The sequence below is a fragment of a genome, unplaced genomic scaffold (assembly GCF_019419815.1).
Source record: "Pyrus x bretschneideri cultivar Hongxiangsu unplaced genomic scaffold, Pyrus_bretschneideri_v1 Contig1, whole genome shotgun sequence".
In the NCBI taxonomy this organism is placed as follows: domain Eukaryota; kingdom Viridiplantae; phylum Streptophyta; class Magnoliopsida; order Rosales; family Rosaceae; genus Pyrus; species Pyrus x bretschneideri.
The window spans coordinates 11,015,274-11,033,735 of record NW_025999390.1 but is presented as its reverse complement, the minus strand read 5'-3'; the positions used below and the strand labels follow the sequence as shown (position 1 = coordinate 11,033,735).

Genomic DNA, 18,462 nt, shown 5'->3' with positions numbered 1-18,462 from the left:
TAAGATGGGCACAATTGCTATTTTAAAGGCTCAGATTGCTGTATAAATGTTAAAGCAAGGGCACAACTTTAAAATTGTGCCACTATTATATTTTAATAAATACAATAAAACTCCAGCACAATTAAAAATTTGTGGCATAATTGGATATTTTTATTTAAACATGGAAATCATCAGGTTGCTCATAGAACCTAATTTCCACCTAAATTTAGAAACTTACAAATCATCCATTACAAACTAAACATAAATCAACATTAGCACTAAAATAGTGAAGTTAATATATTACATAACCCATGTTCTCGGCTAAGACCGATTCATGCAACCTAACAATACAACCCATCCAAATGTTAAACCAAAAAATACATGTTATCCTATGCTGGACATACCCGGGATTCTCTATATACAACAAAATATAACATATCCAAGCTTGTATCCCCAAGTCAAACGTACTAATGGTTAAACTAGCAATATATAAACAAAATACACATCTACAAGGGCTGCTTGATGACAACTAACCAGTATTCTCACTTTGGCAGTCCTCATGCATCATAGCACTAGAAATTGGAGGTCCACACTGCACATTCTTGTCATTTCCACCTTCGAAACGCGTTGAAATCTGAGCGTGTGAGCTTCCACACCCTTGCTGCTGATATATATATCTTAGAATGACATTCCACCCCCTCCTGCCAATATCCTTTTAGAATGACATTCCTACCCATTTGCAAAACAAATTACAAACAAATCATAAGAGTATCTTCATTCAGAAAACCTGACTTCTAAACATGTCAATGTCCAAAATTCTCCCATTTTCAACATGCATTTTTCAAGAAGAGACATACACTGGCACACATACAATGAAAATCATATGAAAAAAAGAGCCAAGAAATCACATAAAAGTATCAATCTTTGAAATTTTATTTTCCTTTCCCCCATCACAGCCAAAAAATAAAGGGTAAGTCTACAAATATCAATTTTCATGCCACAAATTTGTGATACATTACAATCTAAAATCACACACATACATCATGCATATACATACATCAGAGGGAAGGAAGCAAATATTTTCAACAAACGCGATGTAATTCCTTACCTGAGAAAGGTTTGGCCCGGTGATGTGTACTATCCAAACTTTGCACATCCAGAAAGTGAAAAATATGACCTACCAAGGAAATCAGAGCATGCATGTGTTAGGTTTATCATTTGTCTGTCAAACTGTGCAGTAGAGACCAAAACTTGGAATCGGCATTGAGAACTCACAAGCACTGACGCATTGCTACTTTATTATACTAAATAACAACGAACAAAACATGCAACTTAAATGAGCAGCTAAACCATCATTACTAGCAAACAAGATGTAAACAATACAAGTTTGGACAATCATTTAGCTTAGGTCAAATGCAGTGAGATAAATCTCAATGTTATGACATTAATTTCTAAGAAAGATAGCAAATGCTAAAAACCTTATAGGATCTGCAAAGCAGCGTCTAATAAATAAGTATTTTGAAATCTAACCTTGCTTATATTCCCCAGTTTTGCATCTCATCCAATCTTTGCTCCACAAACGAACTAATCCGGATGATATGTGTGGTATTTGGACCTCTCACTGCCAAAGTCATGAATAGTACCAAAAATTAAAACGATTGATCTAATTCATCAACTTTAATCAACAAACACTACACGTAAATGTAGAACTACAAATATTTTAAACATGTAAAAGTAACTCATGGATAAGAAAAATACAAAATTAATCTACAAAAGCAGAAAGTGGTGAAACGGTTCTATCAATTTCAAATCGAGATCAATCCCGACAAGAACCAACATAATCAGCCAATTATGCATATGAACCTTTGCCTCCTTGAATCCATGGGACTTTACAATGTGGGAACCCAACTGATTTTTTAGCAAAAGAAGTGTCATTTATTTGATTTTGGAGTAATAGTTGTTTTATCCTGCCAATTAGTAGTCTGTTTTTTTTAATTAGCTTATGAAAAAAATGGCTTTAAGGATAATGCAAATGAGGCATCTTTCAAGGGGCATATGGAATGTGTCTCCCACCATTTCAATGACTTTTTTTAATCACTATGATCTTCTACATCTCTCCTCTCAATTCATGAATTTCATTGACAAATTTCTCATTAACTAAGGCATTTAGCATCATGCCCTTTTTTTGGTAAATCAGATATTACAATTTTACACTTGCTTAAATGATGAGTTTTATTATGGTACTAATAGTTATCTAAACCTACCACATGATGACTCACACTTTTGCCTAAAATCTGATAAGACTGCCTTAATATGTAAACCTGAGTGGAAGATTTATGTAAAGTGAACTCACACATTTATCTTTTGTAGATGAAGGAATGAATGGAAGAAGATAACCAACTTCTGCACTACCTGTATGATTTGTTTGTTCATGTGATTGATCATGGGTAGTTTAGCTAGATCACAAAACTCAATCCATCGGAGTGACACCGGATTACAGTTTAGGCCTCCTCTTACACCATCTGTCACAAGCCCGATGCTTGCATATGAACCTTTGCCTCATTGACTCCGTGGGACCTTACATTGTGGGAACCCAACTGAGTTTTTGGCATCTTTCATTAACTGGAAAATAAAAAATAAAAAAAAACAAAAACAAAAACACTGTAATTATCATGTAATCGTATCTTAATCTCACTGCCATTTCAAATTAAGGGAAAGAAAAAGTTGAAAACCACCTGAGTCAACGAAATATCCCGTAATCATACGACATGGAAATGAACTTAAATAATTAAGTTAAATTCAACAATTTGGCTTGATTGATATTGGTCGACTATTTCCAATCTTTCTTTCCGCGGGGAAACAAAAGTGACTACATGGAATTCTATTTTATTTATTTTCCTTCATCTCCTAGGCAACCCAAAACAGAAAACTTAAACAAAAAATGCCAGAAAAGTTGATGAAACAAACTACAATAAGCTATAAACATTAAAAATTAAATGACCAATTTAAAACAAGAATATTACATGCGACTAAACTTTGAAATTCCGAGCAGTCTCCAAGCGAGTAAACTTTGACATGCATACAGAAAAGGGAATTAAAATTCAAAATCTAAAATGGAACCCAAAACTGAAAGTTTTTATTTTTGAAAAGAACTTACACTGGAGGACAACCCACTAAGAGATGATCATCTTTACCTCTAGGATCGAGGTCCAATTCTGCCAGGCTTGGCCGAAAACTGGCCAAAAAAATCCGCGGTCACCATTTCTTAGATATGAAATTGAGGAAATCCGGCTATGAATTTGTAGAAACTAACTTGGGGGTTGGAAAGAGGACAGAAATAGGATTCTTGAGGTATAATTTGACGGTCGTTGGTGATCGGAGGACGGCGGTGCTGTTGCGTGCAGAAAAATGGGGAGAAAGAGGATACGGGCGGGGGAAAGGAAGGTGGCTAAGGACAAGGAGAGTTTGAGAGAGAGAGGCGTTAAGTAGAGTAAAAGTAAATCTAAAGGATAAAAAAATAATATTTATTTAAATATATTAAATTAGAGGGCACAAAACCCTTTTATTGTGTGTTTGGAAATTAATAAAATAATATCTATCTCTGACATTAAAAGGACACATGCAAGCTGGACACAAAATTTTGTGTTCAAACTTTTGTAGGCACAAATACGTGACACAAACTAATGTGCTTTTTTGTTAGAGGGCACAATTGAAATATTTGGGTGTACAATGGACCTTATAAAGCACAATTATGTATTTGTGCTCAATGAAAATGAGAAGGGCACAAATCAATTGTGTTCTTAGCCCATTTTTCTTGTAGTGGGTACATTTGTGATTTTTTGTTCATTTGGTCTTTTGGTATATTTGGAATCTAAACGTACCAAAAGGGTTACCTGACAATGGGCACATTTGGTTTATCTGTACATTTGAAATCTAAACGTACCAAAAGGGTTACATAACAATGGGTGCATTTGGTTTTATGGTACATTTGAATTTTTGGTAAATTTGGTTTCTCGGTACATTTGAAATCTAAACATACCAAAAGTCGATACTTTTGTTCTCAAATGTACCATAAGTTTTAAGTATATTTTTTATATATCTATACGTGAAAAAATATATATTGAAGACTTTTTATTGAGACATTTTTAATAGAAAGATATTTTTTTTTAAATACTGATAATAAGGTAATGAGGAATTAGTTAATTAATTTTTTATTTTATTTTATTAAAAAAAATGTCATTTAATGTGTAGAAGGGGATTCATGAAATTAAATTCCTATATTGTAGGCAATTAGTTGCTAAGTTACCTTATGCCTCTATATAAATGCATTTAAATTAATGATATGGAAATTAAATAAATAGAAAATTATTGAGGTGACAATTGATCAAAGCACCTTAATCAAATCTTTATAAGAGATGAATGTTTAATCTAACAACTATAGAAAAAATACAGGGCATTCTAATTTCATTCTTGTTATTAGGCTGAAAGAAAGCTTAACCAGAATACCAATTTTGACGGGAGCCAAATAAAAAAGGCCTTTGGAGGAGGTTACACTGGACTTACTAATTTGGGAAATAGGTAGCTTTCGTACGTGTAATGTTGCTGAAAACGCTTCTTCTTTTTTTTTTAAGCGTCCTTTCTCTTAAATGGGTTTACACTGATTTGAGATTTGTTTTGCAGTAGCTATATGGCAGCGACAATGCAAGTTGTGTTATCAACATCCTTGTTCTCTGTAGGGTTAGTATCCCTCCGCCACACCGCCACCCCACCCACCCCACCCCCAGCCCCACCCCCCCCCCTCCCTCCCTCTTTTAATCGGTGTAAAAAGGGGAATGAGCTATATTATTTATTATTTTTATTTTCACATTGCATCAGATTCTACGACGTGCAAAGTTTAAAAGAGGCATTTGAGAAGGCTACAGCTGACCCCTCTGTAGACTTGAACATGCAAACGTAAGTACGTAGGGAATTCTAAGGATTGATTTTTTAAATGCATTTCTGTCGCTAAGATGTGTTACTAGTTATTAGTGTTAATTGTCACCAATTTCGATTGTTGTTTATGAATAAGAGTTTCTGGTTTATACTCACTACTCCAAATGCAAACATGGGTGTGTATTTCGGTTATTGAATTTGTTTCTATTTTTCTGGCTTTTCTTCTTATTCATGAGATACTGTAGATTGCTTCATCCACATTTTTGGAAAGACTTATCTTTTGTTTTGCATGACAGAGTTAAGTTGGCGCATGGTTTGCTATCTGGTGAATACTCATTAGCTCCTGTAAAAAAGGTATGTCCGGAACGCTTTCTTATTTGTTCTGCCCATATATTTCTACTCATTTCCTCTACTGGCTTGTTTATCCTCTATATAATTTTTGCATTGCTAGCGCAATTTGTTTGGACTTGATTGTGACACCCACTTATTTGTGTATGCTTGTAAAAACATTTTTCGATAACTTTGTTTATACCTCAAATCTGTTTTAATCATTGTGTTTTCGATTTAATTTATTTTTTTATTGGTTTCATCTACGTTTGCAACTTTAGACAATGCCATCAGTTTTCTGCTTTAAAATATTTATCAACTATTTTAAAATTAGTAAAAAGGACATATATAGTTATTCAAAAAGATTATAAATACATTTTGAGATTAGAAATAAGATTAAAAACAAGAGGGTATAATCGCGGGAGAGTTGGGGGGGGGGGTGAAACGAGAAGGTGTGAGTGGCTCTTGTACACAGGGAGAGATGTTAGGTTCTTCCATGAATGACGAGTTTTATACCAATTATTATGGTTAGAACTTAGACCATCGTGTACCATTAACGGGAGTTGTGCCTAACACCTCCCAAGAGAAGAATACTACTAAATCATAATACTAGTTGCAATGATCATCATTGAGTTAGGATGTCCTCATTGGTGTTTACTAATCATTTCCTGTTCTTTCATGAAGCAATCAGAGAAACAAGAAGGGATACCGCCTCAAATGTTTAAGACGACGATGGCAGCCAGCTATTCAAAATTTTCTTCCATGAAAGAACAGGTGAATTGCCTAATTCTTCTTGCTCTCCACTATTTTTATTATATGAGACACTTTGTACAACTTGACAATATTGTAAACTCAAAATTATTATCATTCTTGCTCTGACTGCTTCAATTTTAATATTACTAATACCTGAAACCTTTTTTTCGTTTAGGATGCTTATGAGTTCTTTCTACATTTTCTTATTCAAATTAACAATCTTCATACTGACGGTGGGAGGCGCGGGAGACCTATGTTTGATCCTTCGAGCGGTTTCACGTTTGATATTGATCTTCGTCCCACCTCTGGAGTTCCTTTTTTCCGTCGCTGTTTTTCTCTTTCCCTAATAATTCCAACTGACGGTCCTTCAACAAGCATTTCTCTAAGAAATTGTCTTTCGTCCTCGAACTTCAACCTTTCAGAAAAGAGAATGCATGAACAGAGTGACTGGTACACTAAAGAGAAGAAAACAATTATGTAAGCTTTCTGATTATTTTCTGGTGTCAATGTATTCTCTTGATGATGTTGTGTCTGCTAAAATTTGTCAACATTCTACGATGAAGATAAATTATTGTCAGTACACGATGATGTCTCTTAGTAACCATATCGACAAAAAACAAAAATAAATGTTGTCTCTCTGTCTCTTACCTTCCTGTTTTTTTATTAACTGCAGGGAAGCACGTCTAAATTCGTTCCCTAAGTACTTGGTGATGCACATGCAAAGGTTCGTAAAGGAGCCGGGGGTGGAGAACAAGCTTGGTAATTTTCTTTTAGCTTCCCAGTTTGTTTCTATTTATGTTGAGTTTTGAAGGATTCTCATTTTCTTGTCTCTCTTTATGCAGATGTCAGAATAGATGTTGATGATATCATAAACATTGGCCATTTACACAGGGAGAGAGGTCAAAATGGAGGAAGTTAGTTTTTCGTACCTAATCTTTCTTTTTTCTTCTGCACATATATATGAGAAATTTGCACAAACACCACACAAACTACATGGACGTCAAAATTAAGGCTGCATGTGCTGAGAAGTATTAACTGAATTGTTGATCTAAAACTGTGTAGATGGTACGTACATTGACACGAGATGTAAAGTCTTGGTGCGTGTTTATATGATCTGTTTCATTAATCAATCAAAGTATTCTCACCTGTAAAACAAGATAACATACGCATGTTAGGCTATGTGCAGGGTATAAGCTATCAAAGTATTCTTTATATGTTATGGGTTTGTTTTGTATGTTTTTCACTGCTAGATGGCTATGTGCAGGGTATGAGCTTATTGGATTCATAAGTCACCTTGGAACCTCTATTGATCATGGTCGGTATATTGCACACATCTTGAAACGTGGGAGCTGGGTCGTTTTTGATGATGACAAGGTTGGAGAGTATTGTGAGGGAGGCATCCCTGACAAAGGCAATGGCTATCTTTATTTCTTCGAGAGAATGGAAAAACGTACTTTGTAAGACAATTTTTGTAGACGATAGTGTGGAACCCTGCAACAAAATTATTGTTATTATTATTTTTTTTTATAAATGAAATAGTATACTAAATGTAAATAGTTAAATACCATTTTTTAAAGAGAAAAATACCATTGTTTGCGAGATGCTATTTATACTGGAGATTTGTGCATGCTAATGTTTGAAAATTTGAGTTGAAATTAAAGATAACATCCCTTGAAACTATGAACTGCTTGACTTTGCCAATTTGTTTACGTAACCAACCACAAGAACAACAACAAAGCCTCATCTCATTAAGTGGCCACCAAGTGGGATCTGTTGTATGAATCTTAAAACGTCAACTATGCTCGGTTTTACGCTAAGTCTTCCGTTAGCTCTAAGTACTCATTGTCTTTTCTTAGAGTCTCTTTCCAAGTCTTACTAAGTTTCTCTACCTCTTTTCCTCCGAACTTCTGTCTCATAGTCGCATTTTCTAATCGAAACATCAGTAGATCTTCGGTTCACATGTCCAAATCAACTTAACAGATTTTCTTTCATCTTATGTTTAATTACGGCCACTCCTACTTTACCTCAAATATTCTCGTTCTTAATCATGTCTTTTCTCGTGTCCCTCGCACATTTAACGAAACATTCTCATCTCCGCTACTATTATTTTTTGCACATGTTAATGTTTGATTGTCTAACATTATGTGCCATAAAACATTGATAGTTTATTGTCGTTCTATAAAAAAAAATTCTTAAGCTTTAGTGACATACTAAATGAGGATATTTATAGTAGAGTTAAGGCGGCTATAACTTATCATAGTTGATAATAGCCCTTAAAGATTAGTTGGCTATATTTTATGCGTTTGAGTCTGTTTGGTTTGAGAACCCCATGTGGTTCAATGGAGTCCCTTTTTGAAGTTTGTGCTTTTTATGGATGTTCTAATAAAATTGTTATTGTTTCACCTAAAAAAAATATAATAATTATATATATGAAATATGTAATTCATGGTCGTGTATATACAACCATATCGACCACAATATAAGTTTTATCAATACCTTGTTCATCATGGATGCTGACTTGATTGTCTTCTTCTGTTATGGCTTTCTCTTCAATCATGACATCACTCGAATTGGCGATTCAACTTCATTTCTCTATCCTTCTTGGCATATGAAATCATCAAATATTTTTTCCTCCACTACGTTTTCTTTTATTTGAAAATAACATTTTCCGTTCTTAAAAGAAACAAATCATATTTAAACAAAAACCATACCTTTACAATAACTTTCTTCATCCTACGCCAAGATCGAATATAAATTTTTTTCCTTCTTTCTTTTGTGCCTTCTGCAAAACTATACCACCAAAAAGCAATATTTTTCCGTAGACGAAAAGTAGCTATCTTGACCATCTTCTCCTCTAGAATAATCATTTTTTCGAAGAATTGCTCCACAATAGAAACCCAATCAAGAAAATCTTCTATGCATTCATCACTCTCAAAACAATAAATTTTTCTAACATCAAGGGAATGAGTTTGGCTTGAGGCAAATCCTCTAGTGCATTCCCCATCAACAAAAGACCGTTTACAACCACACCACAGACGATCTTTGGTGTGCCACACATAGCCTTCATCCCACAATCAACGTTGGAAAGAGATTTGCATCTCCCACAATCAATTGTCATTAGAACATGGCAACTCCCTGCTCAGATACCAATTGACGCAACACAAGCGTAGAGGGTTACAAACGTATGCTTTCATACTAATTGACGCAACACAAGTTAACAAGGATATAAGCGTAAATCCTTGAAGAACAAAGTTTCTAGAATCCACTAGTTTGATGAATCCTAAAGGATAATTTGATTAATTGAAGAGTTGATCATTACAATGGGTAACATTCACGACTTAAATAAGTCATTTACAACACATTTGGACAACTCAAAAGGCTTAGGGAATTAAAACGAAAGTAAATAACAATGACATTAGTCGAACGACAATTGTGACATCCCACATCGCCCAGGGGAGTGATCCTTAAATGTATATTCTCATCCCTACCTAGCACGAGGCCTTTTGGGAGATCACTGGCTTCGGGTTCCGTAGGAACTCCGAAGTTAAGCGAGAAAGGGGCTAGAGCAATCCCATGATGGGTGACCCACTGGGAAGTTGCTCGTGAGTTCCCAAAAACAAAACCGTGAGGGAATGGTAAGCCCAAAGCGGACAATATCGTGCTACGGTGGTGGAGCGGGCCCGGGAAGTGATCCGCCCCGGGCCGGGATGTGACAACAATTGAAATGTCTGAAATTTATTACAAACACGACATATTATATGCCCTTTTTTTTTTTTGGAAAAAAAATTTGCCCACTTTTGACACTATAATATTTCTTGCTATGTTTCCTATCACCATATTGATTGAATCTGATATTTTCCAACTTTAATTCTTCTTTACCAGAATTTGAAACATTTTATTTTCTTTATTTCTTCGTAGAAATTGACTCATATCTTGTTCTACATCACATTCCCTAATGTGAGTTGCTGTTATTCTTTTGCTAACTTTATTTCAAATCGGTTTTTAATTATTTCAGGGAACATGCTCCATGTATCATTTTTATTGATGAAATCATGAGTATTGGATTTGCTTGTATGGAATCTGATAGTGGCAATGGTGACAGCTATGAGGTGCAGTAGACGATATTGGAGCTTTTAAACCAGCTTGATGGACTTGAGGCATCAAACAAGATCAAGGTACTGAACATAATGTGGATTCACTGGTTAGAAACGCAGTGATTTATTTATGAACTTTTAGGGTGCATTTGTTGCACCGAATTATCTCGGACTGGACTAGGTTCAAGGACTAAGTTGGACTGGCTTAAACTAGGCTAAGTTGGACTAACTTAGTGAAGAGTTTGGTGCAGTGTCGGACTAAGAAGCAGGATAATGGAAATAGTATTGTCACCAGTTTGATGTTTGTTTGGACTGAGACTAAATTATTATTCTAATTTAATTTCTTTTTATTTAAAGATAATATCAAAATTAATAATATTATATGAGAGTATGACTCAATAAAATATACAAAAACCAAATTTCTTGCCAACGAAAGAAACATACATGATTCAAGAGTAGTTTTGCTCCAAACATTAATATAACAAAGGTGTTTTCCTAACAATTGATGGGGTTTAGAATGCTTTTCTTAATTATTCACCTTTGGTTTGATTGCATTCAATCCCAATACCACAATGATGCGTAAGGCGCAATGGCAAATGAATAGCCGAGCCTTGATCATTGCTACATTTAGATTCAAGCACGTAAATTGCTTGCTTCAACTAGTTTGAAGAAAACCAATAACAATATGCAAAAGGAAGAGATCATGAATATACCTCGAGCAAAGTACACAATGTTTGGAGCAAAGGATTGTCAAAAGTGAAGCAACAAGTTTTAGCTGAGGGAATGTAAATTTAAATGTTGTGATACAGACAAAATTTTGCAATCCTAACTAATTTACTGACTAAACTAAAACATAAGCTTGTGTAGGCTACACGAATACGATAGTACTCCTGCACTGCAGATCCTCTGAATCGACTCCTTACATGAACATACTGTTATAAACAATCAAAATCGATTGAATCAATACCACGCCTTTTGTTGCTTTAGCAAGCAAGTTGGTGTCTGCACATGTAACAACTTGCTGCATCAAAACTACCATTTATGACTCAGCTATGATGGCTGAATCTGATCTCACCGAAGCATCTATTGGAGCTTTATTACTTCTTCTTGTTGTTCCGGAGACAATGAACTTAGTTTTTCTGGTGCTAGGCTCAAAACTTGTTGTAGTAGAGCAGACTCCACCCCAGGTGGAAGCTTAGACTGAGAAAGATTAATCATGATGTTAGATAGTCAGATCAAAAGACTGCATGTTGTAAGCATCGTATAGTAAACAGAATAGAAATTGATTAAAATGGATAAAATGCAGATAATCCGCAACTACCTCAACCTTAAAGTCTGAACATTGCTGCAGACTGTAGTTGGTGGATATGTTTCACACACCATAGCTAAGTATATTAATCAGAGAACAAATTTGGCAACATCTCAAATACGATGCTCTTAGAAATCAAGTGAAACTTTTATATCCATAACAAATTGATACAGATGCACATTTGTTTATTTCAGAAATCTCAATAATGTTTCTATACCATAGCATCTAGAACATGATTATATGCAAAAACCTGAAAACTCAGCACATTCAAATAAATGGAATCAAGCAATGCATGAACACAACCAAATATGAAAAGCCAGAGAAAGAGGAATCCTCAGTCCAAGAGGAGGAAGTCCATAGTTTACCCTCAATGCCCTGCCATCAAGTTCCTGCCAAATGCAATGAAGTCTTTCTTATATACGATATAAGCCTTTATTAGATATGATATACAGGGTTCTCATGAATGCAATACAACTAAATGATGGCAAGACTCAGCAAAATAAATACGGAACTCAACCAATCACTACACTAAAAAACCAACATCAAGAAATGCAACACAAAGCTACAAAACAAAACAACCTTTTCAGAATGAAAGAAACATCGACCAAGTTTCAAACGTCAATCAGTAAAATTGTTTTCACGATAATGCCATGAAACTCTTGCTAAAATAGTTATATACAACAAACAGGGTTCTCAAAGGCCAGAGACTAAGCTCCATCAAACATTTCTTCAGTAAGACAAATCTCAAGCAAGTTTCAACAAATGAATGTTAACAAACACGATTACAAATAAAGTACCAATTCGCAAATCACAAGCTTTCGCATATATAAGAAAATATCAGCAAATGGTCAGACTTAAATATGAAGACTTACATAGCCGTTTAGCTGGCGAGCAGCATATTCAGCTTCTTGAACACTTGACATAGTCACAAACCTAAATCCTCTGCTTCTTCCGGTCGTCTTATCATCATATATCACCTGCTAAAAACCCTCCAAATTTAACCCATAAAACACTAAACCAGCAACAACTGATTTCACTTTTCACCCAAATTTCAAGTAAAATTTACAAAATTTCGAGTGAAAACAAGGAATTACCTTGACCATCTGGACATTTTCAGCACTCTCGAAGATATCAGCGAGCTGAGCGTTATTGACGCTGAAGGGAAAGTTACCCACGAAGAGTTTGAGGTCAGGGGAGGCCTCTCCGTCGTCGCCGAGAACCTCCTCGTCCTGCTTGAACTCGGACGAGACGATGAAGTCATGAAGGAGATGGGAAATGGCGAAAGTGTGAAGGAGAAGAAGATGGATAAATCAGCTACGAGAGAGGATGAGACTAGGAGTTCGCTCGAAACTGAGGGCTCTTACTAAGAACGACTAGCGAGGTGTTCAGTCGGGGCGAGTCCCTTTAGTCTCATTAACTCTTGTTCATGTAAATAACAAACACCAGACTGGACTACCATTTAGTCTAGTCCAATCCAAAGAATGCTAGTGAAGGCAAACAAACATACCTTTATCTTCTTGTGATCACCAAGAAATTAATATTTTAATGAACAGTGCAGGACCATATTTCTTATCATCTCCAACCGAGGTCAAAGGGCCATATGGCTCGTTTTAGCCTTGTCACAAAAAACCGTCTCCAATCGAGGGTCAAAGGGCCAAACATAATTTATTATTTAAATTTAGAAACTACAACTTAAATTTAAAAACTACAACTACAACAAATTAAATGTAATATAACTAAATATTTAAAATAAATTGTGAAAGGAATATGCTAATGAAAGGAAATACAACTACAACTACACCCATTATAATTGTCTCACATCGACCATGGGAGATGAATGAGCAAGGAAACATGCTTATAAAATGAACACCCCAACTTTGACCAAATCACCTTTCTTAGCCCAAAAAATCTAAACCCATAATTAAATATTTTTTAGAAAATTTTGGCCCAAAAAAAAAAATGTAAAAAAAAAATAATTAAATAAATATGACGTTAGCATGTGCCCCAGCCCGGGGCTGGCTGGTTGGTTTGGGCCAGCCGGTTGGCCCTTTGTTTTTTTTTTTTTGGTCCAGTGGAGCCCACGAGCCCTTTGGTTTGTCTCTCGGTTGGAGACGATTTTTAGGTTATTTTTGACCCATTGGATCCTTTGGTTGGGGATGGCCTTAGTCCTGGACGAATTGATAGGAAGATTGAACTAAAACTTCCTAACGAAGAGGAATACATGCCAGTCGCTATACTAGTATTGATGTTTGAATTAGGTTGGTTTATGTTGTCATAGGCAAACATGAATGTTTGCTCTTTCTATTGATTGTCTGTTTGCCATGGGAAAAGGCAGATGAGAAAAAAAGAATGTCATTGAAGTCGATCGGAGCCTCCATATAAACACAAAAAGCACAAACAATTGCAGGAGCTGCTGAGTTAATGGAAGATGCCAAGTCTCTATGTCTTTTGTTCTTTTCCTTCTTTCCCTTTACCAACTGAATTATACAAGCAGGCTAGCTAGGTTAATTTTCAGTTTTTTTCTTCATATACTAAACCCTAGTTAAGAATGCATTTTCTATGGGTTGTGGTCAATCAAGTTATTCAAGCTTTCAGCTTGTGGTGCTAACTGGTACACTTGCCCATGTATGTTGTCTAGATCTGCTTATTCAATCGTACGTAGCCAATTATTAAGTTTAGTACGTAAACGCCATTGTTACTCAAAGTCAAGTGCGTTAGGCGCTGTCAAATTTTATTGAGTATTTGAGATGCCAGAATATGAACGAAGCATGCATCTTTGAAATTTCAACATCAGCATGCAAATCATGCAGGAGCATCGATCCAAAATTCCATGCTGACTTCGACGTAACTTTTCGACCGTCGGCAAATTAAGGACAAGAAAGCGAATAAGCTCATCGACGGACATCATATATTTGGATTCTTCCTCAACACGTTGCATGTCGAAACCAAATTTGAATGACACTTTGAAAGTTTGGCCTCTTTCTATTGTGGAAATGTCACAAATAACTGGTCAATACCAAATTTAAAGACGAAAAAAACTCGTTTTTGGTGTTTGTATACATGATTTGGACAATCTGGACAACAAGTGAAACTGTTATTTGTGTGATCCAGATTGTTGTTCAAGCAACGGAGCAAGAGCAATATTCTTTTTCTAGCTCACGTGGTGTATATAATTTGATCAAGTGGAGTTGATTTGGTCCTTCAGTGTGGTATTCCAATACTGCAAAAATGCATTGATTGACCAGCACAAAAATGCACGATCCACAATGAATGATTGTAGCAGATGTGAACGCAATTACATTGTTAAAGTGAATGCATTTCTCTATATGTATTAATTTCTAAACTCTTTCTTCACAAATTTATATTAGTTTAAAGTATAATGTCACTATTATAAAGAAACGATAAATGTGTACACGATGACATGTCAAATTAATCGGTAGTTATAGTACAAGTAGCATTCTCGTGGTGGATTTTTATTTCTTGATTTATCTAAATAACTAAACAATCTCAAAATAAAATGAATTTTCTAAACTTGTTTAACAAGATATAATTGAAAGGAATTGCTACAATATGAATTAAAATTCCATTCTATACTCCAAACTTTCTATATTTGGAAAAAAAAAATACAAGGAGTGTAGAATGAGATTTTTGGAGTGCCAATAACACTTCTCTGTGAATTAAGAAGATGAAATCAAGAATAAACGGATCTGTTTAATTTAATAAATAATTAGGCGAAATCCCAAGAGCTAATTTAGGACCTAATAGTTACGTTGCGAGAAGTCGAGGTTATTTTAGTCTAATCACGTTAGTCATCGCAATGATCGCCACTAAAGAGACCGGAATAGCCGGTAAAAATATTCTTCAAAAGCGAACAATGGACCCCACATGGTGCTTAGACTGGTAACATTGTAACAGACCGCGTCCTGCGTTATCCAATTCCCAATTTTTCCCTTTAAATTCGGAATGCAACCTCCCCAAAACTGTCTACTGTTCATTTTGCTCTTCCAAACTCCCAAAACCATCGTCTCTCTCTAAAAATGTCCACCAGTCTCATCCACTTCCGGCCAAACCTAGCCGCGCCATGCGCCGCCGGAAATCGAAAGTCCAGCTCAGTTGGCGGGAAAGGCTTGCCGTTCAAGTGGTGGACCCCGCTCTTCGGGTGGTCATCCGAACCCGACTACATTGACCCGGAGGCAAAGACAGAGTCAGACGACAAGGCCCAGGGCGGAGCAGCCGACTCGAAACCACGGCGATCGCGGTTCTCGCCTGGCTGCTTTACGGAGGAGAAGGCGCGGCAGCTCCGGATGAAGACGATCGAAACGGAGACGTTTCATGACGCCATGTACCACTCGTCGATCGCCACCAGACTCGCCTCCGATTTTAAGAACCGGTCCGATCTTTGAGCCGGCGATTTAGGGATGATGACAATAATGTTTAGCCCCAAATCATCTATTTTTGTTTTTTCATAAAGTAGGATTAGGGGTGATGGAAAATGTGAAAGATGGTGACATCCATGATGTAATTAACGCTTGTTTTAGCTAATTGCGTGATTTAGAAGATTAAGCATGTAATTATTGATGTTGTGTATATTTTATATATATATATATATATTTTTTTTTTTTTAATTTGGTTTCTCATGAGATATTAAATGACCTACCTAAAAAAATTGAGATTTCAACTTTTCTTGTAATTTCGATGATCAAGATGTTTAAATTTAATTGAGATAATGACGGTTAGGTGACGAGGATTAAGATAAACTAGGTTTGCTTACATCGGTTGAATCGTTCAAGATCAATAATAAATCCTAGTGATATTGGGGTAGGAGGTGACGAGAAGCCGAGAACACATGCCCTCGGGTGCAAATAGGCGTGGCACAATCGCCTTGCAAGGTCTAGGTCAAGTTGGTTGTGGCATATTTGGATCTTTTGTAGGATCCTACAACTAGGAAAAGTATCCAAACTGCGAATATGCCCGTGAGGTATCGCACAGAATCCATAGATCATGAGACTCGTTATTCATGACAGGGACACCGTACTTGGGAGGCTTGGCCAGATATTTTCACCAAAAAAGTACTGATGTACCATATCGGAGGCCAACTCCGCAAGAGAAACTTCTATGCACCAGAAATGTCATGTTGGTGGTAGCCCAAGCAAATTGCTCACAGGCACACTGCTGCGTGAGAAAGTCCGAAAATATTTCAAGTACTAAAAACATGATACACGACATGGAATGAGGATCCTCTCCAAATCGTCTTTGTGAGGATCCTGAGGATCCTCAAATCGTGCCCGTTCATCGTATATCGTGCAATCATAAATTATTTTAAATAGTTTTATTTAAAATTAATTATGAACTGTATCGGAAGAAAACTGACCGCACGATATCCAATGAACGGACATGATTTGAGGATCCCCGTGATCCTCACAAAGAGGATCCAGAGAGGATCCTCATTCACGACATTGCCCGATTGGCTTAGGATATTGCCTGCGTGGCATCCTAGGCATAGGTGAGTTAGTCTCCTACCCTGCAGAAGACAGACAAAATAAAAGACTCCGGCGCGCAATGTTAGCAAAACCAAGCCCCCACTCGACCTCTCAGCATAACAAAGCATGTACAACTGCAACCACAACAAACCTAGTAATTGACAAAACGAGTTTACTCAATTGTATTTATTCACTTGCAATTATAAGCCGGAAACAGATTGCAGTGCGGCCAATGAAAAGAAGACAAAATGTAGCATCAGTATAACTCCATAATAGATGGAGATAATCTGAAATTATCCTACGACAATGTATCAAAATAGCCTTAAGCTAATGTTGGTGCCACTGGAACATTGACCTGAAAGAACCCGCAAAACGATCCATGTTGTTGAAGAGGTGTAAGCTACTGCACAACTCAAACCATGCTCTTGACATTCACTTGCTCTCAACATCATACAGATCAGTTCTGAATACATCTGTTAAGGATAAACACAACAGAATGTCGAGAAGACAATAAAGACAGGAAGAAAGTGAAATAAAAAGAGTTTGAAGAATCAAATAAATGAAACATTCACAAGTAGCAAGTTACAAGAGTAAATTCGTGATTCCGTACCACTTTGGGTGAGAATTAGTATCTTATGCGACAACGCTATGCTTATGTGTTTCTCTTTACATAAGTCAAACATAAGGACTTCTTCGCAAAGACAGAATTTCAAATTTCAAAAGGAACCACATCAGAACAAACGAGTCAGTCTGTTATGTATCAACCGAGCTCGAAGGTAATCTATTTTAACAGTTGATATCTCCAAACCATCACCGCATTGTTAATACAAATTCTAGCTTGCAATTCAAACAATTCTCTAAAACCAATCCTACCCTGCTCCTTTCACCCACGGTCCACCACCAGAACATGCAACCATGAAAATAAACGAGCACTCTCATGGAAACAAGTTCAAACACATCTCAAATAATCGGCCACGAAAATATCCAACGCATGTGCCCCTGTCTTATTCAAACACACATCTCTAACAACACATCATATCCCTAAAAGTCCGAAAATCTGTAGCAAATGCGAAAATCTATAAAACTTCAGGTTACTAATTCTTCCACCCATTCGCATCAATTCTGCAACTTATAGCAATCGAAACATATCATTTCTTATAGCACCAACCTATCCGTTCAATATATAATCTATCAATCCCCAAAAAAACTAAGTATACAAAAGGATACACCAAATAAAAGCCATGAGCAAATGCTCCAACCAGCACGGCAGTAAACAAACGGTCCCGCACAACCGGGTTCCTCCGCAACGACAGTCGAACTGAGAAAATCAAACATCCACAGAACAAAAATATAATTTTGTTGGTAAAAAACCCAGATGGGAAATATCGATTAAAATCAATAAATAGCAAAATTAAAGCCAAATTAAAAAAAAAAAAGTTGAGAAAATTGGAAAAACTTACTGAGGGGAAGAACAGGGGCGTATATAAGAGGAATCAAGAACTTGATTTGATGCCCCGGTTTTCTCTTTCTGATTGCAGCAGCGGCCTCCCTATCAATATTTTCAATTCTATATTAATAAGGCACCTAA

The 18,462-nt window shown here is 36.2% G+C and overlaps 2 protein-coding genes and 1 long non-coding RNA gene across 6 annotated transcripts; 1 reads left to right on the top strand and 2 right to left on the bottom strand.

Annotated features, from left to right (window-relative positions):
* Positions 1-227: 227 nt before the first annotated feature.
* On the bottom strand, positions 228-1,222 carry LOC103942818. Its single transcript, XR_666682.3, has 2 exons — positions 1,088-1,222; positions 228-708 (listed from the first exon to the last, which is right to left on the bottom strand). It is a non-coding gene; the product is annotated as an uncharacterized LOC103942818 (long non-coding RNA).
* Positions 1,223-10,771: 9,549 nt separating this feature from the next.
* Positions 10,772-12,816, bottom strand: LOC103952321 (RNA-binding protein CP29B, chloroplastic-like). Of its 4 annotated transcripts, none has more exons than XM_048566861.1 (4): positions 12,489-12,816; positions 12,267-12,374; positions 11,760-11,783; positions 10,772-11,285 (listed from the first exon to the last, which is right to left on the bottom strand). In XM_048566861.1, the coding sequence occupies exons 1-4, from the start codon at positions 12,495-12,497 to the stop codon at positions 11,169-11,171; spliced, it is 258 nt and encodes an 85-aa protein (XP_048422818.1). In that variant the 5' UTR covers positions 12,498-12,816; the 3' UTR covers positions 10,772-11,168. The 4 variants fall into 4 exon arrangements, with proteins under 4 accessions (XP_048422818.1, XP_048422860.1, XP_048422895.1 ...); XM_048566903.1 differs by having other exon boundaries at positions 12,267-12,371; positions 12,489-12,813; XM_048566938.1 differs by lacking the exon at positions 11,760-11,783 and having other exon boundaries at positions 12,489-12,811.
* Positions 12,817-15,360: 2,544 nt separating this feature from the next.
* On the top strand, positions 15,361-16,016 carry LOC125469450. The gene has a single exon (XM_048566814.1). The coding sequence runs from the start codon at positions 15,432-15,434 to the stop codon at positions 15,795-15,797; it is 366 nt and encodes a 121-aa protein (XP_048422771.1). The 5' UTR covers positions 15,361-15,431; the 3' UTR covers positions 15,798-16,016.
* The last annotated feature ends 2,446 nt before the right edge of the window (positions 16,017-18,462 follow it).

Coding starts and splice junctions, on each gene's coding strand:
- LOC103952321 (XM_048566861.1), bottom strand. Junction 11,784..12,266: donor CTCGCCAGCTAAACGGCTAT/GTAAGTCTTCAT, acceptor TGCATTTGGCAG/GAACTTGATGGCAGGGCATT. Junction 11,286..11,759: donor TTGATGGCAGGGCATTGAGG/GTAAACTATGGA, acceptor AATCTTTCTCAG/TCTAAGCTTCCACCTGGGGT.
- LOC125469450 (XM_048566814.1), top strand. CDS start 15,432: ATGTCCACCAGTCTCATCCACTTCCGGCCAAACCTAGCCGCGCCATGC.